Raw genomic sequence first — 25,161 nt, 5'->3', positions numbered from 1 at the left:
CAGGGTTTCTGACTTCCAAGCCCAGATTCTTTTCCCATTACAATTTGAGAAAATGTGTAAAATGCCTGAACTCAGTCTTGCTTTTCAACAAATTTACATTCAGAGCGACAGCATCTGTCTACATTTGAGATACAGTGTGCAGTGGATGTATAGACATCCCATTTTTTCAGTCTGCGGTCTACGCTGTGGCCAGGCACAGGTCCTGCACACCGCAGCACCCCCACACCTGGCATGTACCTTCTCTCTGTTGAAGGATGCAGGCGCTCATGGCTGGAAAAGAGCACAGAGTCACTCTGCGAGCCCCCACTGTGGTCTTTGTCTTTTATGGGCAACATGGATCCAGAGGAATGTGGTCTTTCGAAAGGACACTTTTTCTCTTAAATGGTATAAAATACCTACAAAAAAGCACACAGATCTGCACATCGAACAGGGCCTTGTCACCTGTACCCAGATTAAGACAGATTGTGGCCACCCCAGAGACCCCACCCCCGGGTCCCCTTCCAGCCACCACTCCCCCAAAGGTGACTGCTACCCTATCCTTTGCCAGTGTCTGGACCTTATATAAATGGACTCACACATCATGTACTCTTTTGTCAGTGAAACTCATCATATTGCTGCATAAGCCTGTGGTTTTTCCAGTCTCACTGCTGTATGGTTTTCCGTTGGGCGAATACGCCATCGTTTATTTTCTCATTTTCTCATGGGCGCTTGTGAAGTGCTGCTGTGATCCCTGGGACGTGGTGACCACGTGCACACAGTCCCGTGGGAGTATCTAGGAGTGGTGATCCTGGGATGTAGAAGGGAGGGGGTGAGTCAGCTCTAGCAAACACTGCCAAGTTACTTTCCAAAGTGCTGTACTAGTTCGTGCTCTTGCTATGAGCATCCTGGTTTCTCCACATCCTGGCCGTCACTGGCTGGGTACTATCATTTTTCCTCAATTTTTTTTTTTTTGTTGTGGTAAAATACACATAATATAAAATTGACCATTTTAGCCATTTTTAAATGTACAGTTCTATGGCATCAATCCATTCATATTGTTGTGCATCCATCACCACCATCCTCCAGAACTCTTTCTATCTTGCAGAAACTGAAACTCTGTACCCATTAAACAGTGACTCCCATCCTCCTCCCCAGCGCCCACCTCTAGCCACTGGCAGCCTTTCTACTTTCTGCCTTTACGAGTCTGACTACTCTAGGTTCCTCATGTAAGTGAAATCATACAGTATTTGTCTTTTTTGTGACTGTCTTATTTCACTTGGCATAATGTCTTCAGAGTTCATCATGTTGAAACGTGTGTCAGAATTTCCTTCCTTTTTAAGGCTGAATAGTACTCCACTGTCTGAATATGCCACATTTTGCTTATCCACTCATCCACTGATGAGACACTTGGCTGCTTCCACCTTTTAGCTATAGAATAGTGCTACTGTGAACAAGGATGTACAAATACCTGTTCAAGTCATAGCTTTCAATTCTTTGGGGTATATACGCAGAAGTGGAATTGCTGAATCATATAATAATTCTGTTTAATTGAGGAATTTCCAACTGTTTCCATAGCAGCTGCAACATTTTATATTCCCACCAGCAGTGCGCAAGATTTCTAGTTTCTTCATATTCTCACCTACTCTTGTTATTTTGTGGGTTTCATTTTTGTTTTGATAGTGGCCTTCCTGATGTGTGCGAGCTGTTGATAGTGTCTTTTTTTTAAGCCATTCTGATAGGCATGTAGTGATTACAGGGTGGTTTTAATTTGATTTCAGACGAGTAAAGTTTTAATGGCTATCTGCCTTGAATATTGGTTGTTTTATTCTGGCTCACTGTAGGTGACACTGGATCACCGTTCATGTTCTTCTAATCATTGTAATGCTGCTGGCACACAGTTGCGCTCAGTACATGCTTGTTAAGTCACTGGTGAGAGTACACAGTAGGTGCTCAATACATGCTTGTTATGTCACTGGTGAGAGTAGCAGCCATGTGATTCCAGAGAGAGAAAAGCATCCTTGGATTGTGGAAATTTAAGAGCCACACTTGCCCTGACTTCTGCTGACTCACTGCAGCCCCAGGCCTACAGAGACACCTCTTTCTCTTTCTTTGCAAGAAAAAAAACCTGTTCACCTTCCCAAGTTCTTGTCCCAATATCCGATTTCATCCCCAAATTTTGTGTCTCACAGAGCAGAAGAGATGGCAGTAGCTGAAAAATGCTCAGGGCAGACAGCTGCCAGCCATGACCTCGGTGTGGCTTCCCAGGACCCCTGAAAGGACAGTGCACCCTCTTAAGGGCATGTGAGAGGCCAGCCTTGCAGCTCTGATCAAATACGGCCTCTTCCATCTTGGTGTAATTAGCACAGGGAGATAACGAACCAACAGACAGAAAAGCTCGACACTGGACCTGCGCCCGGCGCCGGCCAGGCTGGTGCCCACGTGGTGCCTGCCCCAATGCAGGGTGTCATCGGCCACCACTCTGCTCTTGCGATGTGTTGGGGGCCAGCAGCCAGCCATGCATTTTTCCTGTGCACCATTGTCATGTCTAATTAGAGTTTTACCCTTAGTCCACTTACTCCTCGTGCTGCTGGACATAGACTGGTGGCTTCAACAGATGCCCGAGTGGGCCCGGGGCTGGCCTATCTAGTGCCAGCGCCAGTTCCCAGAACAGGAAAACCTAGTGACGCCTCGCACTGTGTGTCCCCAGCGGGCCTCTTCCTTCCCCTCTCTCCTCTCTCCCCCTCTTCCTCCCTTCTCTGCAGCCCAGTGGCTGCTCTGTGTTCTTCGTGGCTGCCAGCATTATCATCATCCTCACAGGGCTGAACAACAGTTACGAGAGTTGAAAGAGTCAGGGTTCAGGTTTGGGCACCACTGTTCCTTTGTGAGTGACTCTGTGTCTCAGTGCCTCATTGACTCATCTGTAAAATGAGAGCAACAGTGCTGCACACCTCAGCGTGTTCCTGTGAAGGTTCACTGATGCTTGAAAAGTCCCTCGCATATTCAGGCTTCATAGAAAGTTGCCCGGCTCCTTCTCTCCCTCAACTTGTCAGGGAGAATGGGATAAACTCCAGGCACGGAACTAATCTGTTTAATGAAAACTGTAAGTAAAACATGTGAAGGTGTAGGTTGGCATCTGCCCGGCGTCTTTCGTGATCTCAGAGAAGAGATGCCGGATCCTGGTGGTTGGGGTTGGGGGGGGTGTGTGACAATGAACGGACACTGAGGGACAGACTTCAGGGAGCTTCCTTGGGCCAGAGGGCGAGGTGAATGATTGTTCCGAAACTCTGCTCACCGCAGCAATACTCAGCCACCCTGAGGTCTAGCTCGGAGACCTCAGCAAGGCAGCCCTATCCCAGAGAGGTCGGTGGTCCCAACTCAGTTCTGCCACTTCCAGCTGGGTGACCCTGGGGAGTTACTGCACCCCTCTGAGCCTGTTTCCTTTTGCATGTTGGACCAAAACATCATTCTTGTTCTTTTCCTCCCACCTTCCCTTCTCCCGGAATTTTCTAGAAGGCTGTGTTGATTGAAGGCGCTGTCTCCAGCTTTCTTTACACTGTCAGAGTTTCTCTGAATGAGTCACACTGGCTTGTTCCTGTTGTTTGGGGAACAAAGATAAGATGAGGGTTGTCCTTCCCGCTTGGGTCCTGGCAGCGCCCTTCCAGGTCACCCCCAGCAGCCTTACATGCCCACCCAGTGGAGGTGGGTGGCACTGGGAGAGGACATCCACATCCTCTGGCTTCTGGGTCATTTGCTTTCGTTTAGGGATGGGCCCAAGGGGGTTTTCTCCAAATTTGTCATCTGGGAAATTTCTGCAGAACTTGTCTGACGCTTCCACAGAATTTAGGGTTAGAGCTAAGGCCAGTCGGTAGAGGGGACATTGCTGGAGCCATCTCAGAAGTCACAGGAGGACCCAGGCCTGGGGACACAATAAATAGCAAATTCAGCCACTCACCTACTCACCCTCTGAAACATCTTTTGATACTCTGAGCTAACTCTGAGTCCTAGAAAGAAAGCGAGGAGAGAAAACATTCCACTCGTTTTCTGCCATCCATCTTTCCGTCCCATGTGCACACTCCTCTTGAGTGGTTTAAGTCAGCACTGGGGGCACGCAGTAGCCCCCAGTCCAAACCTGCCCCGCCCCCACCTGTCTTTGTAAATAGTCTTATTGGAACACAGCCAGTCATTTGTGTATTGTCTGCAGCTGCTTTCACACCACAGCAGCACCGCTGAATTGTTAGGACAGAAACCATGTGACTCATAAAGCCTGAAGTATTTACTGTCTGGCCCTTTACAGAAAATGTTGACCCTCCTCTGGTTTAGATCCAAGCGCTGGAGTGCCAGTCATGGCTTCATTGATAACTGGCAGCATGGCTTCGGGCAAGTTAGTTCTGGTCTCTGGGCCTCGGTTTTCTCAGCTGTAAAATGGGATCACAGTGACACCCATCTCTTGGGTCCTCCTAAGGAGTCAGTGGGAAGACGTCCGTGAGCAGTTGACACACAGGCACATAGATGATCCTTGACCAAGACAGTTGCTCAGGACACAGGCAGCAGGGTCCCTATTCTTAGGAGCTCAGCACACAGACAGCTGACGACAGTGCACAGGAAGGTACTGGGGTTGATGCACGCCCCTGCCTAGGAGAACCTAGAGGCAGGGGGCCCTTATTCCAGGCTGTCATATACCGCAGTTTTTCCCCAGCTGACTTACACCATCAACTAGCACGTGTCTGTGAGCACCTGAGAATTTGCCGTCTGGTCCCTGCTGGCATCCTTACCTCTGGAACACCAAGTGGGTAAGGGCCTGTGTGACAGTGGCAGGTGATGGTGGAATTAAATTAATGCTAGTAATAACCCAAAAATGCAGTGGCTGTTCCCAGCCTTTAGCTTAAAGCTCTCATCTTAGTAAAAATACCCTTTCCTTCTGCAAAAATGTCTTCGCTGAGCACAGCGAGGAGACTGAACATGAGGGGATTAGAGACTACATCCCTTTCTGCCACATTAACCATAAGAAAAGTTTCCAGGTTGCCACCACATCCTCGGGGGCTCTGAGTCCAGTTTTGAGGAGGGTGCTGTCTCTCCTGTGGCTCCCAGAGGCCTGTGTGAAAGATGTGTTCCACCTTTTGAGAAAACTGAGCTCCGTCACCAACTGCTTCCACCTGCAAGACTCAGGAGTCCTGTTCTCCCAAAGGCGGGGGTACGGGAGAAGAGCACACTCTACCGAGGAGCTCGTGTTTATATTAAACTTCTCTAGAATTCCCCACAAAGTATATTCTAAAAGCAATTTATCCTGTGGCCCAGGAATCCCACTCCTGGGTATTTACCTAAAAGAGTACTGTCCCCTCCTCCTCCCCCAGTAAGTACAAAAATGCTCAAAGTAGCTTTATACACAACAGCCCCAAAGCGAAAACATGCAAAGATCCATCAACACCAGTGGTACCTAGGAAGGACCACTGCCTTGCGATTAAAAAGAGGGATAAGCTAAGACACATGCATCTCACAAACGTGGTTCTGAACAGAAGAAGCCAGACACAAAAGCTCATCTACCGTGTGCTTTCCATTTGTAGGACAGCCCAGAACCCGTCTCTAACCCTGGGTGCTAGAACAGCAGACACGGCCAGGCAGTGCTGCCTGCGAGGGGTGCGAGGGAGCCTGCCTCCTGGGGCGTTGCAGACGTTTCATGTCTTGACCTGGGTGGTGGGCGCATGGGGCTGTGCTTATGCAAAAAAGAATGCAGCCAAGCACTTCAGATTCATGCACCTCTGCACTTTACTGTCTATATGGCATGCTTTAATTTTTAAAAAGATAGGAGGAAAGAGAGAGAATGTTCAAGAATTTGAGAAGTTTGGGCTGTCGAGGGCTGTGCTCCTGGTCTGGGTCCTGTCTTACTTTCCTAGAAGGGGAGTCCTCCAGCCTCACATAACCACTCCCTATTCCCAGACCAGCATCCCGCACACTGTGGGCTCCTGTGCCCTCCCTTCCCTCTGCTGGGTGTGCCTGGCACTCCCCTACACACCAGCTCAAAGGTCTCTTCTGAGAAGCCTTCCCCAATGTTCCAGAGCACTCCTCCCACTGCCTGCCCTTTGTACTTTACATCTGCAGCCATGGTGCTTGTCACTTTGTGTTGTCATGACCTCTGTGACCACGCCCCCATACCCCAATCAAGAAGCCCACTCTGGGGCACCCTGGGCATCTTGGGGCTCCCAGGACATTGTCTCAGGATGGGCAGGGGACATGGCACAGTGAACCAGACCTGGCCTCTTTCTGCTGACCAGCCATGACCTCTCTGTGCCTCCTTCTACCAGATGGCGGTCCCAGGAGTACCCATTTCCTGGGTTCTTGTGAAGAATCAATGAAATGGTGCTTAGCCAAGGGCCTGGCATTTGGGATGTGCTGATTCATGGCTGCTGTGATCCTCAAAGATATTTGCTGACCCAGTGGTCGGAAGTGTGCTGACGTTGTGCCCTGGCCCTCAAGAGCCTTGATCTGCCACTGTGATGGCAAAGGCATCAGGGAGCCACGCTCTGGAGGCCCAGATTTCCACATTGTCTTCCCATGCCCATGGTGGTGACTGGGGTTGGAAGGGTCTGAACGTGAAAATATCAGTCCTTTGCTCTATTATTAAACTTCTTGACCCATTTGGCCATAAAAGGGGGCAGCTGCCATGGCTGACTCATGATTAATGAGCCAGAACATGCCTCCTGACCGTCTCCGCGGAGCTCAGTCCATGGAGAACAGCCTTGGCCAGACCCAAACACCGCCCTGCCCTCATGGCCCAGCCTGCAGCAGAGGGAAGAGGGGGCCAGTGGCTCTACCTTCTGTCCTGAAGATCTCATGGCCCCCTGGGCGGCCCCTCCTGGGCTCCCAAGAAGGGCTGGGCTGTGGTTGGTACTTGGCAGGATAGGGCGGGATGAGGTGGGCGAGCCTGCATTAGGCAGGGCTCCTGGGATGCCATCCGGGGGCCTGACCGTCCATCACTGAGGGGGGTCCTGCTTGTCACCTGTCACCTGGAGCTGGCTGATCACTTCCTGTGGGCCAGGCTAACTCCAAGCTGGAGAGCTCCTCTCTGATCTGTCTTTTTGGAGTCATCTTTGCTGATGGAGGGACTTGGAGGGTGTTTGTGTAAAGCACGTTTCTTCCTTCTTGTTGAGGCTTGAAAATGATCGCCTGGGTGTCATGAGCTCCTGCTTAGCACCTGACACTGTGCTGGGAGCTGAGCGCAACACAGCACCCTCATCTCACCGCGTCCCTGTCCGCAGCCCCATCCCTGTCCGCAGCCCTGTCCAGCCATCTCTCCCAGGCTGCCGGGTGTAATGCCCTCTTGGGGTGACCTTGAGAGAAGTGAACTGTACCCACTTCTCAGGAGGTGCTGAGCTGTGTACAGTTAATTGCTCTCCACAAACACCCTTAAGATCTGTATTCTGTCACCTTTTTTGTTGTGATATAATTGACATACCATGAAACTCCCCCATGGGGCATATGGAAACTGTTGGACGTTCTGAACAACTGCCAGACAGCTGCCCACTTTCACATTCCCCCCAGCGGTGTAAGAGGGTTCCAGCTTCTTTACATCTTCTCCAACACCTGTTACTGTCTTAAAAAAAAAAAAAAAAGCCATCCTCCTGGGTGTGGATACTACCTCACTTTTACCTAGGAGAAATTGGAGCCTCAGAGAGGACAAATGACTTGCCTAAGGCCACACAGCCAGCAAGTGGTAGGTTTGGATTCGACTCTAGAACTTCTCATTTAAAAAAAGCCTTTTTATCAAAGCGTAACACATGCCATGTCCTGCTTGATGCATTTTAACAACGTGAATGCACTGTGTCACTACCACCCCGAATCAAGACCTAGAACAGCACCAGGCAGGCCTCCAGAAGCTCCCTCTGGCCCCTTTCCAGTTCTGTCCCGTCCAGGGGTAACCAGCAGGGTCACCAGTTCTGCTGGGGGATGATGTAGTCTCACACTGTGGCAGCATCCCCTACCCCATCTTTAACTCACTAGGCTGTTAGAGACATAGGCCAGGACATGAAGTCCGAAGGTCTCGGTTCTCTTCCATCTGTCTTGAGTAGCTGTGTGTGGTCGGGTAGGACATAGGCCTGCTCAGAGCCTCCATTTTCGGTCTGTCACAGAGGTGGTCTTTGCCTCCCAGGAGGGCTGTGGCTTCCTTCCTGGGGGCTGATGGAGGTGGGAGGGGCCCTGCAGATGCAGGAGGTGGTCAAGGGGAGCCAGCAGGGGTGCTCCCAGCCTGGGAGGTCTTGATTTTGGGGCTGGGGCAGGAAGCCTCTGCTGGATCTGAGCGGGGACTGTATCACTCCAACCATCCGGGCTCCCTACCAGACTCCCTTTGAACCTTCTTCAGTTGCTCGGCCGTCAGAGGTGCCCAGGGGAACAGATGAAAAGTGCCGTGCCCGAGGACACAGATTCCTGTCCATCTGGCCCCCTCATTTTCCTGGGTCATCTGTTTCCTCCCTGACTTGTCAGCTCCAGGACCGGGACAGCGTCCTTCCCGTTCACTGCCATGTCCCCAGGCCCTGGCATTGGGTTACACATGGAACGGGTTCCACTTATTGAAGTCAGTCCCAAGGTGACCATCGCACTAGCCACGTGTCAAGTGCTCAGGCATCCACAGGTGGCTGGTGAGGCAGACGGAGCAGATACAGATTTCCATCATCACAGAAGGTTCTATTGGACCGTGCTGACCCAGGGTTATTTATGAAGAACTTAGAATAATCACCACCAAGAAAAGAAGATCAAACAAAACACCATAAAGCATAAGAAGAATGTATTTTTCTCGTAAGAGATTTTCTTGCTCAAAACCCAGTTGCTTTTGCTTTACACATAGTTCTAACCAGCTTGGCTGTCTGATTTCACAGGCTGTATCAGGAGAGCGATCACCTTTTGAGGATCAGGTGCAGGGAAAGGGACACTGGCAGCAATAGGAAGTAGCCATTCAGCATCAAGAGAATGGCCACTAAAAGAAACAGACACAATCCCTCAAACTCTGCAGCCAGTAAATGTAGCAGCAAGCAGCTCTTTGTCCCCTTAGTGGCACCAAGAGCATTGTGTGCTACAGCACCACTCACCAGTGGGTGGTGGTAATAACAGTAGCCCTGGGGCAACAAAAGAATTAACTTATGCTCAGTGTCTTTGGTTTACGGAAACAAGGGGAGAGGGTGTGCGGCAGGCCTTCCAGCAGATTTGCTCTGGGACTGGGGCCCAGACTGGCCAACCTAGCAGCAAATTGTTACCTGCCACTTTGCTTTTTCCCTTTGTGGGATTAAAGAGAGCATCAAAATATCTTGACAGGCCTTTCCCAAATGATCACATGTGTGTGGGTTTCTGCCCTCGAGGCCGAGTTGAGCCGTCGGTGGCCTGGGGACTGGCAGGGCTGGGTGGCAGTGGGAAGGCAGCTTCTGAGCCCCTCCCCCGCTGTGCCAGGTCCTTTCTGCACTTGCGCTTTGCAATGTGCGTGTGCCCAGATACACGCATGCTTGGGTCTGGCTGGAGGAGTTGGGCAGGGCATAGAGATGGAGGTCACCCTCTGGGTGGGGAGGATTTGAGATTGAATCCAGGGTCTGTCTCTTAAAAGCAGGGGCTTGTGACATGTCATCACCAGTTTGTGCCTCCATCTCTTCTTCTGTAGCACATGGATAAAAAGGGATAAACACAACCCCCCAATCCCAGTGTTGTACAGTTAAATGAGATAATATGATACATAAAGCCCTCAGCCTGGTGCTGGCCACATAGTAACTGCTTGATGAATGTTAACCAGGGAGTCCTGTGCCTTTCTCTGGGCGGGGGTGTCGTATGGGTGGTGTTTGCAGAGCAGATACACAGCAGGCTGTTCACGACAGCCAAAACAGGATGTCCTCCAGCTGATGACTGGGTAACCCACACGTGGCTTATCCGTTTAGTGGAATATTATTCAGCCACAAAAAGGAGGAAAGTACGGATACATGCTACAACATGGGTGAACCTTGAAAACAGTAGGTAGAAGAAGTCAGATAGAAAGACCCACATATTGTGTAATTCCACTGATGGGAAATGCCTGATCCAGAGATGGATAGCAAACTGGTGGTCACAGGGACTGGGGGTAGGGGTAACAGGGAGCAAGCACTTAATGGTTGTGGCCTTTCCTTTTGGGATGATGAAAACGTCTTACAACTAAACTGAGGTGGAGGTTGCACAGCATGGTGAAAGCACTGAATGCCACTGAATTGTGCATTTTTAAATGGGTGATGTTTAATTTTACATCATGTAAATTTATCACAGTTTTTTATTTTTATTTTTTTCCCCTTAATGGAGGCACTGGGGATTGAACCCAGAACCTCATGCACACCAAGAATCCGCTCTACCACTGAGCTATACCACCCACCCCCAGTGAGTTTTTTAAAAAGCAGCAGAGGGAGGTGAGGGCTGAAGCCCACTCACCTGATCCCAGCCTCCCAGTGGTACCACCACCGAGGTAACAGCATCACCACTATTATTATTGCCCTCGTTGTTGTTGACTGTCCCCTGCCCTCCGACTTGATGTCTCTCCTTGGAGGCCGGGGTTTGTTTGGGGGGCTGGGGACAAATCCTCTCTTGTGCCGGTGGGGCTGTGCCGTGTGGGTCCCCTGCATGACTCGGGCAACGTCCACACACAGAGAGAAGAGATGAGTCCCCAGCGTGCTGTGCCTGCCAGGGCGGCAGCCCCCTCACGACAGGCAGCCCGCTGTTCTCAGCCTGGGCCCCTGGCTGGGCACGAGTTACCACCCTCCCCTCCTCCAGCCTCGGAAGCAAGCTCATGGAAGGTGTTCCCAGCTCCTCCTCCCCCTCCCCAGGAACAGTGCTGGGCACCTTCCCGACCTGTCTTAAGTCAGCCTGGAGCCTTGTCTTGGGGGCCTGCAGACGTCATGATTCATACTCCCTTTTAGGGAAATCCCCATGGAAACCAGCAGGCAGGTCTGGGCGGGAGAGGGCTGGCTCCCCAGAAAGGCAAGGGGAGGCAAAGCCTGGTGGCATTGTGCCAGCATTAGGGGCCAAGTTCAGGGACTGTTTTGGGGGACCTTTCATCACCCCACACCCTGCCCGCTCTGCGACATGGGAAGCCTGAGAAAGTGTAGAGTTTAGAATGTAAGCCCTGAAGACCTTTAGGTTTGCTGGGGTCCCTGATGAGTTCCCTCCAGGCCCAGTTTTCTCTAGCTCAGATCCAGGGGTTGAGTGGCAGGGAAGAAACTCATCTCAGAAACAAGAGCAGAGGTGCAATATTCTCTCCCTGGTCTGGCAACACCAGGACCCCCACACTGGTTCCTTGTCATCCCCTGAGAGCAAAAGGACAGAGGCATCCTTGACCTGTTCCCTGACTCACATGGGAAAGCAGCACCTCCAAGAGCCAGGACCCCACTTACAGAAGAGCCCCTTTGCAGAAGAACTCCCTTGTAGAAGGACCCCCTTGCAGACTTCAGAGATGCCAGCTCCCATGCCGTGCAGTTACAATGCGGGCCCTGGACTACCAGGCAGCCACACTAAACTCACATGGGTCAGAGCGGCGTACAGCAGGGCCCAGCCAAGCTGGTGGCCCAGGATGAAGGACCCCAGTCTTAGCCAGGGCTCCTCAGTTCTTTTTAATTTCTCTTTAATGAGAGCAATTTGGCAATAACATAAAATATGCTCTTACCCTTTGTCCCAGTAATTCCATTTCTGGGAATCTGGCCTAAGAAAATAATCCTAAACATGGGCTAGAAAAACATGTTTCACAAGGATGTTCATTGTGGAGTTGTTTATAGTAACATAAAATGAAACCCCCACACCATCTAGGGGAGGGAGTGGGAGTGGTGATGAAACAAGCGGTGGTTGAATATGTAATAGACGCTAAAACGGTAGTTCTGAAGATTACTGTTGAGAATATAGGGTGTGCGTATGATGTCACATTATGGGAAAAATGTGAATTACAGAATTACATGTACCTGTAAAAAAATTATATATGAAAAATAATCAGGAAGGCAGTATACCAAAGTGCTAATGAGAGGTCTTGATACGATTTTTTCTGAAAGATTTCATTCTGTTATTCATCATCTTCCAAATTTTCTTGAACATTCATGCATTGTGTTTTTCAGGCAGGTTTGAGTTGTAATTTACATTCAGTACAATTCACCCTTTCAGTGTGTGAACTTTGACAAATGTGGTCAGTCAAGGAACCACCATCACAATCGAGACATAGAATATTACCATCACCCCAAAAAGTTCCCCCACGGCCCTCCTCCGTGCCCCTCGGTAACCAGTCCCTTCCCCCACCGCAGCTGCTGGTCTGATTTCAATCCCTATGGTTCTTGCTTATTCCAGGATGTCAAACAAACGGAAACATACAGTACGTCTTGCACTGCTTCTTCACGTAGTAATAACTTTTAATCTGCTTAATGTTCTCTTAAATGCCCACCTCTTAGAGCTGGGTTTCCTAGCTTCCCTCAAGTGGAGAATTTAATTTTTCCTTTTTATCTAACTCAGCCTTTACCCCATGCAGGAATCTCCTTCTCTGGAGCTCTGACCATCATGTTCAGATTACCAGGGAATTATCAGTTATCTGTAAAATTGTCCCAACAGTGTGAAAGTACCCAGGAGGGAGGAGGTCCTTGGTTGGCGTTAGCTCACACCTGAATCCAAAGAGCTGCATTTGGGTGGGGGGTGGGGAGCTTCCAATTCCAATCTGTCCCCTCACAAGCCCCAGGGGCTCCGGTCTAGGCTCTGTCCATGGTGATGATAACAGTAACAACAATAGTGGTAGGAGCAGAGTTAATTTCTCTTAATAAACATTTTATGTTACAATAGTTTGAGATGTAAGGAAAAGTTACAAAGACAGTACAGGGAGTTCCCATATACCCGACACCCCCTTTCCCCAGCTGTTAATATCCCACGGTAGCATGATACATGGGTCAAAACTAATCAGCCCATATTGATATGCTGTTATTAAAGTCCACACTTCATTTGATTTCCTTAGTTTTTCCCTAATGTCCTTTTTCTGTCCTAAGATCACAGATGAGCTCACAGTACATTTAGTCATCATGTGTCCATGGACTTCTCTTGGTGGGAACAGATGCTCAGACTTTCCTTGTTTTTGATGAGCGCCAGTCAGGTATTTTGAGGAGTGTCCCTCAATTGGGGTTTGTCTGATGTTTTTCTCGTGATAAGACTAGAATTATGGTTTTAGAGGAGGAAGATCTAAGAGATAAAAAAAAATTAGTGTTTCTTCCAATAGTTTATTTTATTGAGCTTTTTAATGTGTTCCAGATGCTGGGCTAAGCCCGTGACAAATTGTATCTTCTTTAAGGCTCCTAACATTCTATGAAATTCTCATTTTACCATTGGAGGAAACTGGCTCAGAGAGGTGTGGTAACTTGCATAAAGACACACAGTAAGTGCTCAAACACCGGTCTCATTGATTCTCCACATTTTGCTGTTAGCCAATATTGCTTCAAACAGCAACATACATGCTTTAAAAAAAACAAACAGTTATTTATACTCAACCTTTCCCCAAAAGCCTGTGTTGCATCTTCTATTCAAGGCCACCTTGAGATAGCCACAGCAGGGTCAGGAGAAGAGGCTGGCACAGGTGGTTAGCAGGTCCTCTGTCATGATAAATCCCACATGTTGTGGTCATCTGGAGTGTGTTCCCAGGGGTTGGTGTGGGCCTGCCCTGTTTTGGGGTCTCCAGGAGGATGTGGTTGGAAATAGAAGCCTCTGGGCTTTCTGCTTGTGTGCCCAAGGTACGATTCTAATGCATCCAGGCTGGCCGTTTGCTTGGTTTGGATAATCAAATCCACGCCATTGCAGTATTGCTGTATACCCTTGTGGAATTTTTGGAATGGTTTTCTGCGTCTCTGTCCTTGGGCGTGGTCCAGCGATTTTCTAGATGCCCTAGTGGCTGCATCCTAGCCCATGTCCTCTGGCTTCTGTGTGCATCAAGGGGTCGGTGGGCTGGGGTTTGGGAGCCAGCCAGACAGACCTTGAAAAGGGAGAGGTGGGCCTTAGCCAAAGGAAAGGCCTGTGGTGCATCCGGGCACCCAGGTGCCTTTGCTTCCTAAAGGAGTTTTTTTTTAATTTATTAATTTATTTTTAATGTTAATTTAATACTTAAGACTAATAACCAAAGCATCTTCCCAAGTATGTTATGCATGGTGATTATAAGTAATACATGGATGGACATTTTTTTTTTATTTAGGAAAATATTCCTTCATTTGTTAAGGAAATAACCATCACCTCCTCTATGTCTGGCACTGTTTAGGCAAACGGAACAAACCGATAAAAATTCCTGCTCTCATGGTACTGAAACACTATCAGGAGAGACAGTCAGTGAGAAACACAATAAGAATGTCCCCAATCCCCCAGGCCCCTGGTGTCACTGGTGTTCTCAGGACAAGGCGTGCTGTTAGGGCTGAGTCATTTACTGCAGACGGTGGAGACTGTGATAGTGCAGGGATGCTGGAAGAGGGCAGAAGGGCGAAGGGGAGCCCACGTGTTTGCCTTTGAGGTACACTGATAAACCCTGTTGGTTGGACATGGAGGCCACCTTGGTTGGTGTTGGGTGGGCCATGTGCTGGTGAGAACTTGGCTGCTTCCCACTACCCCTGCCAGTGTCTGAGCAGCCTCATGGCTCACTTGGACCTGTGCAGGAGCCTCCAGGCTGTTCCCTGCTTCTGCCCACTCCCTCCACGCAGCGGTCCCAGTGATGCTATGAAACTTGTCTACGGCCCTGCAGCACCCACCCCATGGGGGATGATCCCCAGAACCCCACTGGGCCTTTCGGTCCCTCTGGGAGTGGCATGCCCGTCTCTCCCAGGCATATCTTACCCACCCTTCCTCCCTTTGGCCTTCGATCCTCCCTGAGCATCACAGCTTGTTCCTGCCACTGGGCCTTTGCACTGGCCACGGGCCCAGGACACACTTCCCCTCCATTTTTGCACAGCACTCCAGCTCTCTGCCACCTGTCATCACCCCCTATCTTGATTTTTGGTGCACCAGTTGCCACTCTCCAGTGGCTTACTTATTTGGATAATTTGTTTGTTATCTCTTTGCCCCACTGGGCTTCTGTCTTATTCCCTGCTATATCCCCAGCAGCCAGCCTGGGGCCTGGAACAAAACAGATGCTCAATAAATATTTGTCAGGTGAATGAACGAGTGAATGAATGAACAGATCAATCGATCAATTGCTCTTACTTCCTGAGCCTGGTGACAGGTGATATCAGGGAAATTTGAGGCAGCTTAAGCCCTAACCCCTTTCTACTGTATCTCAGCTTTGGTAGACAGAAACTGAAAATTAAAAACCTCCCAGAGGTCCTAAATCCTTAGGGTAAAGTCCACTTGTTGGGACACAGATTTTAAATTGCTTGTATCACAGCACAGTGGTCAGGGCGTGGATCCCCAAGTCAGCAGCTGAGTTCAGTCTTGGCCACATCCCTTGCCAGCTGGGTGACCTTGGGCAAGTCACATGACCTCCTGAGTCTCAGCTTCCTCATCTGTGCAGTGGGAATGCCAAACACCTGCTCAGGGGACTGTTCTGAGGGTTAAAGGAGATAGTGCTTGCCCTGTGCCCTGGGAGTGCTTGGTGTGTGTCAGACCTTGGGAGATATTAGCTGTTATTCTCAGCTACGCTAACTCACCTCTGATTCTGCTGCAGTCTGGCTTCCTGGGGCCAGAGTGGCAAGGACACTGCTGGTTCCTGGTGTCCAGTGCATTCCCCTGGTGCCTAGCACCTTCTCTCTGTGACAGCGGAACTCACTCAGCCGTGAGTGACTGTGAATTTCTCTTACCCCATCCCCACCCCAGCCCTGACCAATGACAGTCCTTATCATTCTTCCTTTCAACACAAGTTATTGAACCCTTGCCACATGCCAGATACTGGGGAGAGAAAGACAGAGATAGAGAGACAGAGCAGGGACCAAGACAGACAGAGGCCTGACCTCACAGAAGCTGCAGCCTGGCCAGGGAGCAAACATCATACAGATAACACATAAGTCCACAATAATTAAAATGGGTGTGGTGAGCATGCCTGGCACAGGAAGGGATGCAACCAGGTGAGTTATGGGGTCTGGAGGGTCACAGGTTTCCCGAAGAAGCCCTGTCGAGCTGAGACCTGGAGAGTAGAAGAGGAGAAGGAGGGCAGGAGGGACCACAGCCTTTTGGGGACAAGGAGCTGGCTGAGATTGCCGTGGATGGTCAGCAGTCCTGGATGGGGGTGCATGGAGAGGGAGAGAGAAAAAGGGATGGGGCTGGAGGAGGACGCGAGACCAGACCTGCAGGGCCCGTCGATGGTGGGTGGAAGCATGGAGTTTGTGGTTGGGCCACTGGGAGCCATTGAAGGACGCTGAGCAGGGGAGTAGAGGGATTGAGTTTGCTGACTTGGAATGTGAACCTGGGTACCAAGTGGAGAACACATACCTGTGAAGGGAGATGAGGCAGGGATCCAGCAGGGGGTGGGGGTGCCTGCTTTCTGGGCACGAGAGGATGGTGGCTTGACATGGTGAGGGATGCAGGTGTCCAGGCACTGGCTGTGCCAGGCCCACGGATGCCAAGAGGAACAAGGCACAGCCCTTGCCCTCAAGGTGCCCCCAGTCTAGTCCTGACTCTACAGGTCCAAACATGTGGGCAGGTGTCTGCCAGGGCCCCTCGCCTCCAGCTGGACGCTGCTGGCCAGGAAAGACAGAGTCCTTTGGTCCCCAGAGCTGCCAAGTGTCTGTACCAACTCAGTTTGCTTGTTGCTAGAGTGGGGATGTCTTCCAGAACCTTCTTCCGAGGTACAGCTTTTGTGCCTGATCTTGTAACCAATGTATGTCTTGTCTTTTTCTTTTTTTGCTGCAGCCAACTGGGTACATGGAAAACTCAGTCTCCTACAGCGCTATTGAAGATGTTCAGCTGCTGTCCTGGGAGAACGCCCCGAAGTACTGTTTACAGCTCACAATTCCTGGGGGAACTGTCTTACTGCAGGTAGGATAAATAAACATGAACAAGCAGTTTCTGCTCCCGTCCCCACTCACTCGCCCTCCTCTTTCTCCTCGGAGGGAGACCGCCAACTATCAGGAGGAAAGGTTGTTTAACTTAGGGTGTTTTTTTCCTCCAAGTATGAGCAAGGTGTAAATCGAGGCTCACGGTGGGAGAGGAAGAGGGAGTGTGCACAGACAGAGCTCCTGCTGCATGTCTGTCGCCGTCTAGGAACTTTACATGTTGAGTTTTTACTTCTCTTAACGAAGCTGAGAAATAGGTTTTCTGGTCTCCATTTTACAGATAAGGAAACTGAGGCACATAGAGGCTTTAAAAGACTGTGAAAAGCAAGTAAGCAACAGATGCCACCTTTTGCTCTGCTTCGAGTGAGGAGGTTTCTTCTCCTTGATCTAAGTCTTTGGGACTTTGCTGGAAGTAGAAGCCATCTCCTTGGAAGAGTGTGCATTTTGTGTGTGTTGGTCAGGACTGTTGGTTGGAAATGATGCAGACATTATTTAAACTATCTGAAGCAAAAGGAGAATTTGATGCTGTAACTTTTAAGGTAACTGGAAAGTTTAAGAGAGGGCTTTAGGCATAGCTGGATCCAGGAGTCAAATTTTGTCATTGATATTCAGTCTCTCTCTTCCTATCTCCTGGGTTTGCTTATTGTGTGCTGGCTTCATTGTCAGGCAGTCTCTCCATGTGGTGGGAAAGGTGGACTTCTGGCAGCCCCAGGCGACATTCTTGGAGCTTGTAATCCTTAAAAACATGAGAGCCATTTTCCTTTCAGTATCTTTCTATAAAATCTCATGGAAGATTATGTTGACTGTGCTGTATATTCACCCCAGGGGATGCCCTACCCTGGGTTACATGCACACCCTTACTGTAGACAACTGTGTGTTCTAATAGCCTTTACCAGGACCTCATGGGTGGAGAGGTAGGTCCACCAAGAAAGGAATTGTGACAGAAAGAATAATATGGCTGGTGCAGTTCATACAGATGACACATTCTGTATCATTTCAGTCAGTGCCACACCAGTTTCCAACAGGGACCCCCAAGTCAGAGACTCCTCGTCCAGAGAGAATGTTCTCTCTCATCACTGGGAGAATGGTCAGCCCTGGCCTTTCTTTCAGGAACATTTTCTTCCTACTCCTGTTACTACAGGGAGTCCTGCTCTGAGCCCAAAGAGATGCTCCCTAAGACTTGTCTCAAGTGGCCACCAGATTAACACATGGAGCCAAGAGGCATGCAGCTGGGCCTGTGAGGAACGTTGCACTCCACAGGCTGAGTCATAGCTAAACGTCCTTTAGGAAAATCCTGTCCTTTGCTATCATCTCTTGGAGGACAGCAGAGCCATGCCTGCCTGTCAGTTTTCTTCTCAGATCCCTCCTTCTCTGCTCTTGGCAGTTTTTCTCTCACCTACCCTTACCTCTTCCCTCCTCACCTCCAGCCAGCAGAGCTTTCCTCTCCGTTCGTCCGTCCTGCCCATCCGAGGCTCCAGCATATGGGGTGTGGTTAGTCCCGGCCCCCTTAGGCTGGTGGAAGAGCAGCAATTGAAGGCTGGGTGGTGGCGTGGGGGGCAATAACAGGATTCCATGGAAAGCTGAGAGAGGAGGGGGCTGAGAAAATCTCATTTGAATCACAGAGCACTGAGCCAGCCAGCCTGTGTGCCGAGGGTGGGGATTGGGGTGGGGTGGAGGTGAGTAAACCCCTTCACCCCATCCTTGAAGAGCTCCTGGGCCTCCTGGGGGGACAGAGCCATAAACAAATGACTGCAGAGGTAGCAGCTAAAATAGAGGCATGTCCCCAAGGAGCCCAGAGCAGGGAGTGACTCACTCATACCAGAGAAGGCTCCCCAGGGTTAGCGATATTAGAGCTGGGTGTAGAGGGATGAGTAGGAGTGTGCCGGGGAGGTGGGGGGCACACACTCTGGGCAGAGGGAAAGGAGTGCAAAGCATGAATGTGGGGGAGGGGCTACCCGCTGCCCTGGAGGCAAGAGGGAGGTGGGTGCAGTGCCCTGCAGTTGTGTCCAGAGTTGTTGGGTCACAGCCAGATGTTACAGGTCTTTTTAGCTGGGTGAAGAGGGCTGGGGGGCAGTGGGCAACTTACACCCAAGGAGGGTCTGAGCATCACTTGCCCTGGGGACAGAGAAGCAGTGAGGCTTGGAGGTTGCAGGTCACTGGGCAGGGCCAGGATGTCCCTTTAATCCAGGCCGTGGCTGCGGGCCGGCTGTGATGACTTGCCTGGCTGGGGCTGCGTCCGGCGGTGGCCTCGCGTCAGAGCTCCCCCTGCCGTGCTGACGGCGGGCAGGCGGGCAGGCGGGCCTGCGGCGGCTCCAGCACCCCTCTCGTTCACTGCCCCCTGCTCCAGTGGACGGCACAGCCCGGGAGCCAGAGGCTGGAGCAGGAGAGCAGGAGGAGGAGGAGGAGGCCGGTGGCCCCTGGGATCAGAGCAGGACTCAGAGCCTCAGAGCCGGGGGGCGGGAAGCAGACGCAGCCTCCGCCCGTCACCCAGGGAGGCCCAGGTGGGTGCAGCCCTGCCCCTGCCTGCCTCAGTCTTTCCCTCGCTGTCATTTTCATCGCTTCTGCCTTGCTTCCTTCTTGTCGTCGCCCTCCTCCTCTCCTCCTGTGATTCATGGATGGTGTGTGGCCGTCTTGTTATATAAGCGGGTTCCGAGTCATCCTGGAGATGGGCTCCAGGCTGGGAGGGCTGTATGATTATGGGGTGGCCGGGGGCCACGTGGGACCCCAGGCGGTGTCCTGAGGTGTCGGGCAGGCACCCCTCACAGGCTGTTGTGATGGTCGCTTAGCCGGGTCCTTTGCTTTGGGCTTGTCCCGATTCACGTGACAGGACCCAGCGCAGTGGCATGACAGCGCAGTCTTCCCTGCTCCGGGTGGGAGGTGGGGACCCAGAAGCGGCCAGGTGTGCTTGGGGGCAAGGCCACCTGGAAGAGCTTCCTCTGGGTGCTTCTGATCGGCGGAGGCTGAAGGTGCCTTGAGTTGAGCTGTCCCTACCACAGTCACCAGCCACACGGGGTTGTTTGCACTTAAATTAAAGTTATTGCATCAAGAAGGCAGTTCCTCAGTCCGCTAGCCGCATTCTGAGTGTTCAGTACCAAGTGTAGCCAGTGGCTACTGTCCTGGACCGTGCAGGTAGAGAATGTTTTCATAGTCACACACAGAGTGTGACTCCAAAACTCTTCATTTTGACCCCATGCTCCGTGCACCACCTGCCCCCGCAGAAATAGTCTCAGAATGCAGGGGGGTCTGCAGGATTCCAGCATCCCTGCCTCCCTAAACAGGATTCCATCCTGCTGCATGTGGCACAGCTATTCTCTCCTTGGGGGTGATGTCGGGGGTTGCAGGGGTCCCTGCCCTAGCCTGCCTGGTCTCTCTGTCTGTCTCTCCTTCAGGTGCTCTGTATCCATGTGTGTCTGTTTCCGTCTGGCCTTCTCAGACACTTTTTCTCTGTCTTTCCCCCTCCCTCTCTCTCCATATATTTCACTCTCGGCTTCTCTTGCACTCTCTTTTTCTCTGCTGCCTTTCTCCAGGCCTCTCTCTCCACCTGAGCCCTTCTCTCTGTCCGCCTTGACGTAACTCTCTCCATCCCTCCCTTTCCTCTCCCTGCCCCTCTCCTGGGGACGTCCTTACACAGCTGCTTTGTGAGAATTTGAGTCAATGCCTCACTCAGACCCCCGGGAGCTGACCTATCTGAGTTCAGGGAAGGTCAAGAAAGGCTCTCAGGCAGACGTGCCTCCTCCTCTGCTCGGAGACACCAAGCAACATGCCGGCAGGTCGAGTCACCAAAGGCGCCAGCCTTCCAGCCTGAGTCCAATTGGCGTGTTTCTGGATGCTTTGTGTATTTCACTGTGAGCTCCCTAATGCCGTGTTATTAGAATCCCTGGGTGCAGAAAGGACCTATTTATCTTCTTTCTTCCCTTAATGCCCTTTCTGCTGGCGATTCATTGTCAGGGGTAACTACATTAGTACATAAGCGGTGTAGTGAAAGCATCCTGGGGGGTGCTCCTTGCGGCCCGTGCGGTGGGCTGGCGGGGATTAAAGAGCCGTGTGGTGGCAGATCATCTTCCAGAGATTTCTGCTTCCCAGGTGGGTTTCTACCCGTTAGTAAGAAGTACACAGGGCTCATTGCTCGGAAAACAAGGTTTCGGGTGGGACCAGGGCAAGGGGACCCTCCTTTCCCGAGAGCTCCTGCTGCTTTCTGGAACGGTGTCCAAACCTGCTCTTCTCGCTGATGTTCCCGAAAGCTGCTCGGAAGCCAGGCATCTGTTTACCCCAAAGGCTGGCAGCCGGGGCAGGGACAGGGCGGGTTCCCTTCTTACTGGAAGCTGGAGAGAAAGACCTTTCCGGCCTGAAAAGCACATGCTGTTTTTACCCTGAGAAGTTGGGCCGGGAAAGGAGAACCTGGGAACAGTCAGCCACAGTGCACCCTGGGCTGTTTTTCTCACCTCTTGAGACAATGCAACAATGAGAGAGAACTTGGCAACTTTCGAAGAGGAAATTAGGCAGAATTTGCCTGGAACGAGGCCCTTTCAGTATTCGAAAGATTTATCGCTGGGAGAAGTCAGTGCTGCTCGAGCAGGCCTGCCTGCTGCCAGGGGCTCTTTCCCAGGCTTGAGTCCAGGCTCCTCAGAGTGACCCTCAGGGTTCTGGGCTGGGCGCTGTGTCCCGTGGGGCCAGGTTGTCCAGGCTCGGCCCCTCCCACATCAGTGTGGCGACTCTGCCAAGACTCGCTCTGTCCCTTAGACCCAGTGAAGCCCAGTCCCCTCTCCCTTTCCCTGGAAGGCGCTTAGAGATGCCTACGCTGGGATTCCCAATGTCCCTCGGCAGCCTCTTTCCTTCTTCGAAACTTGACAAACCGAAGAAAGGGGCAGTACATTCCACTCTGGCGTAACCTCTCTGGCTCCATCTGAGAGGGGAGGTGGCTGTGAGGATGCCCATAGTGGCCACACCACGAGTCGCCTTCCCTCTTGTTTGTGGGGTGGGGCCTCTGGGTGACTGGAACAGGCTCCAAGCCCTCCTCCCCTTCATCAGCACAGTGCTTTCAGATTTCCCCACCCAGTTCCTGGGAGCCCAGCAGTAGAGAGAGCCAGCTGTGGAGTCATACAGACCTGAGGCCCAGCCTAGCTCTTCCAGGCTCCCCACCTGTGTAACCTTGGGCAGCAGGAATAACCTCTCTGGGCCTGCAGTTTATGTGTGAACTGGACCCATACTACCTGTCTCCTTGGGTGCTGTGGGAATCAGCAATATTACATGTAAAATACTTAACACTATGCCAGGTGCATAGTAGGTGCTCAGGAAAAAGCAGTCATGATGATTCTAAAGCCAAATACAACATTTCTAGAGTCAAATACAACATGGAGAAGCAGCGGTTTTGAGGCTGAATAGTTCTTTTGAAGTTTACTGCACATGAAATGCTCTTCAAAATGAGCAGAGTAGGTTTAGTGATGCTTCATCCATCTGCCCACCCACCCATCCATTTATCCTTCAGTCTGTTCACTTGTCTGTCCATCAGTCCATCCATCCGTATCTGTCCATCCACCTATCCATTTATCCACCTGTCCATCCACCTACCCATCCTCTTATCCATGTATCCATCCAATCATTCATTCATTCATTCATTCATTCAACGTCATCCAGACTTTGATTTAACATTTATCCGAGTCTTATGGACACAGTGGTGAATAAGTCAGACTCACCCTGACCTCACAGAGCCTACAGACTGGAAAGGAAGAGGGACAAGATAGGCGATTACAGGACACTGTGACCTGTTCAATGAGCTGTCATCACCTGATGTGATCAGGGTGGCGAAAGGGAAGGCACCATTAAGACAGGCATTCCAGAGCTGGCATTGTGGGTGAGACCCAAAAGGTAGAGTTCAGCAGGCCCCTTAGGAAGGGGTTGAAAGCAGAGCGTGATCCCTGGTGCAATGTACACACCGTGTGAAAGCCAGATGAAAAGCAAAGCCAGCCAGGTTATGCAAAATGATGCTTCAGTGACAAGCAGCCCCCAATTCTAAGTGGCATAAAACAGCAAAGGATGATTTCTCACCCATGCTGCACGTGCATCATGGGTCAGATGTGAGTCCGCAGTATCTGGATTGTTTCTGGTTGGTAGGACAGGGGGCAGGGAACCAACTAAATCATGCACTGGCTCTTCGAGGATTCCGCCAGAAGTGACACAAGTCACAGGGCTGTGAATTCCTACCACGTGCTGGAAGGAGAGCTGGAAACATTGGGAGAGGATATGGATGAGACCACGGCAAGTCTGGTCTTAGTTTCCTCGTCAGAAACATGGTGGGAGAAGAAAGGCTGGTCCACCGTGTTTTCTGAAACTGCCTGCACAATTGTGTGGGGAGGGTAGTGTACCAGTGTGTACATTACTTGGGTGTGAGTCTATCGCTTGTTTCAGGTTCTCAAAGCGTTTCAGGTTCCCATAAATCCTCAAAAGACTGAGAACCCCGGGACTGGGTGATCCTTGAAATCCCTTTCAGCCTGTGAATCAAAGAGCCATTTGTTACAATGGACGAATGAGGCCAAGGCCTCTGTCTTCCTCCAAAGTGCAGCTAGCATGGAGCAGGGCAGGCACTGTGGCCACTTCCCCTCCCAGCTGTGCTCTGGAGGAATGAGCCCGCAGGGGTGGGTGGGAGACGTTCGCTGTCTCTGCCTTTCAGGGAAGGAGGCATGGGAGGCTGAGTGGCATCCTGCTTCCTCGGGCATCTCGAGCTTTGCCTTACCTATAATTAATTTACTCGGCAAACTTCCTAACCCCCAGCCTCACTGAGGAGGCAGCAGTTAATCCCAGTGGATCCTGCCTCCTTTCCCAATCCTGTGGGTGGGACAGATAATCCTCAGGGAGTAGGGGTAAGGGCTCCAAGAGCTGGGAAGTCGGGGAGGGTGGGTGGTCCTGGCCAGGGCTTTGGGGAAGGCAAAGGGGTTTCCAAAGTGGAGAAGAGTAGGCGAGTGCCAGTGAAGAGCGGTGGGCAGTGGGGAGATGGTGTGGGCAGCTGTGAAAAGCAGGACACAGCAGACCCAAATGAGACCTGGGGATAAGGCCAGGCTGGACACAGGGCAGGAGAGGAGATCTGTGGAGCTGTTCCTGCTCAGCCGCCAGCTGGGCACACTGAATGAGGTCTGGGCAGGACCAAAACCACCTGATGTGTAAGCCCTGGGACCTGAGGGATGCCAAGAGGGTTCGTGGTGTTACTGGGAGAAGCTGGAGCTCTGGGAACTGGCTGGTTCCTTCCGGAGAGACAACTGCAGGGAAATTGCATCGGAACATCCATTTTTGACAAGGAGGAAGGACCTGGTGGGGCCGTGTTTATCCATCAGGACTCTGGATGCAACCAGCCTATGTGGACTCAGGCTGCCTCAAGCAGGAAGGGAAAATACCAGAAAGATTGCCAGGATCCTGGAGAGCAGGCTTAGAAAGTGGACTGGGGCCAGTGGGAAGACAATGTCGCAGCCCAGTAACCACCTCCACAGGAAGACGCAGCCCCTGCCTCATAGTGAATTCTCACCCCCTCATCTTGACGTCACTTGCTTGAGACCCAGAGTCGTGGGCAGGAGCTTCTGATTGCCCCAGCCCAAATCACCTGCTCACACACAGCCAAGGGACGGGCCGAGAGGCCCATTTAAAGGTCTTTAACAGGGGCTCCTACCAGCGGAGTCCACCTGGTTGGAAAGGGCTGGGCCTGGTCACAGGGGACACAGGTCTGTACTGGATTTGGTTGCCGAGGCAGCAAAACGAGTCCCTGTCCACCACTACTACACCCGCACTGCTTTCCATTTTCTTGCACGGTTTGTGTTCTCATGCACCCCACCCTGGTGGTACTGGCCGTGCTACTCAGAGCCTGGGATTTGGACATGAGACCCTGACCTCAGGGATTTTACAGTCCTCTTTTTCATTCATTCATTCGTTCAACACAAATTGATTAATCTTACCATTCTAGAGATCTGAATCCAAAAACAGGTCCCACTGGGCTAAAATCAAGGTGTTGGCAGGGCTGGTTCCTTCTGAAACTCTAGGGAAGAATCCATTTCCTTCCCGTTTCCAGCTTCTAGAGGCCACCCACATCCCGGGGTTTGTGGCCAACCTCTCCTTCCATCTCTGACTCTCTGACCTCCTGCCTCCGTCTTATAGAGACCCTTGTGATTACACTGGCCCACCCAGGTAATCCAGAATAATCTCCCCATCTCAGAATCCTTAACTTAATGAC

The 25,161-nt window shown here is 51.3% G+C and overlaps 1 protein-coding gene across 1 annotated transcript in view; it reads left to right on the top strand.

Annotated features, from left to right (window-relative positions):
• CMIP (c-Maf inducing protein) overlaps window positions 1–25,161 on the top strand; it is a 222,416-nt gene that overhangs the window by 123,730 nt on the left and 73,525 nt on the right. The window contains exon 2 of the mRNA XM_031458000.2: window positions 16,807–16,932. Within this exon, the coding sequence (XP_031313860.2) occupies window positions 16,807–16,932 (126 nt within the window). The remainder of the gene's footprint in view (window positions 1–16,806; window positions 16,933–25,161) is intronic.

The sequence above is a fragment of the Camelus dromedarius genome, chromosome 9, assembly GCF_036321535.1.
Source record: "Camelus dromedarius isolate mCamDro1 chromosome 9, mCamDro1.pat, whole genome shotgun sequence".
Lineage (NCBI taxonomy): Eukaryota > Metazoa > Chordata > Mammalia > Artiodactyla > Camelidae > Camelus > Camelus dromedarius.
The sequence above is the reverse complement of the archived record's forward strand: the minus strand, read 5'-3'. Positions and strand labels throughout refer to the sequence as shown.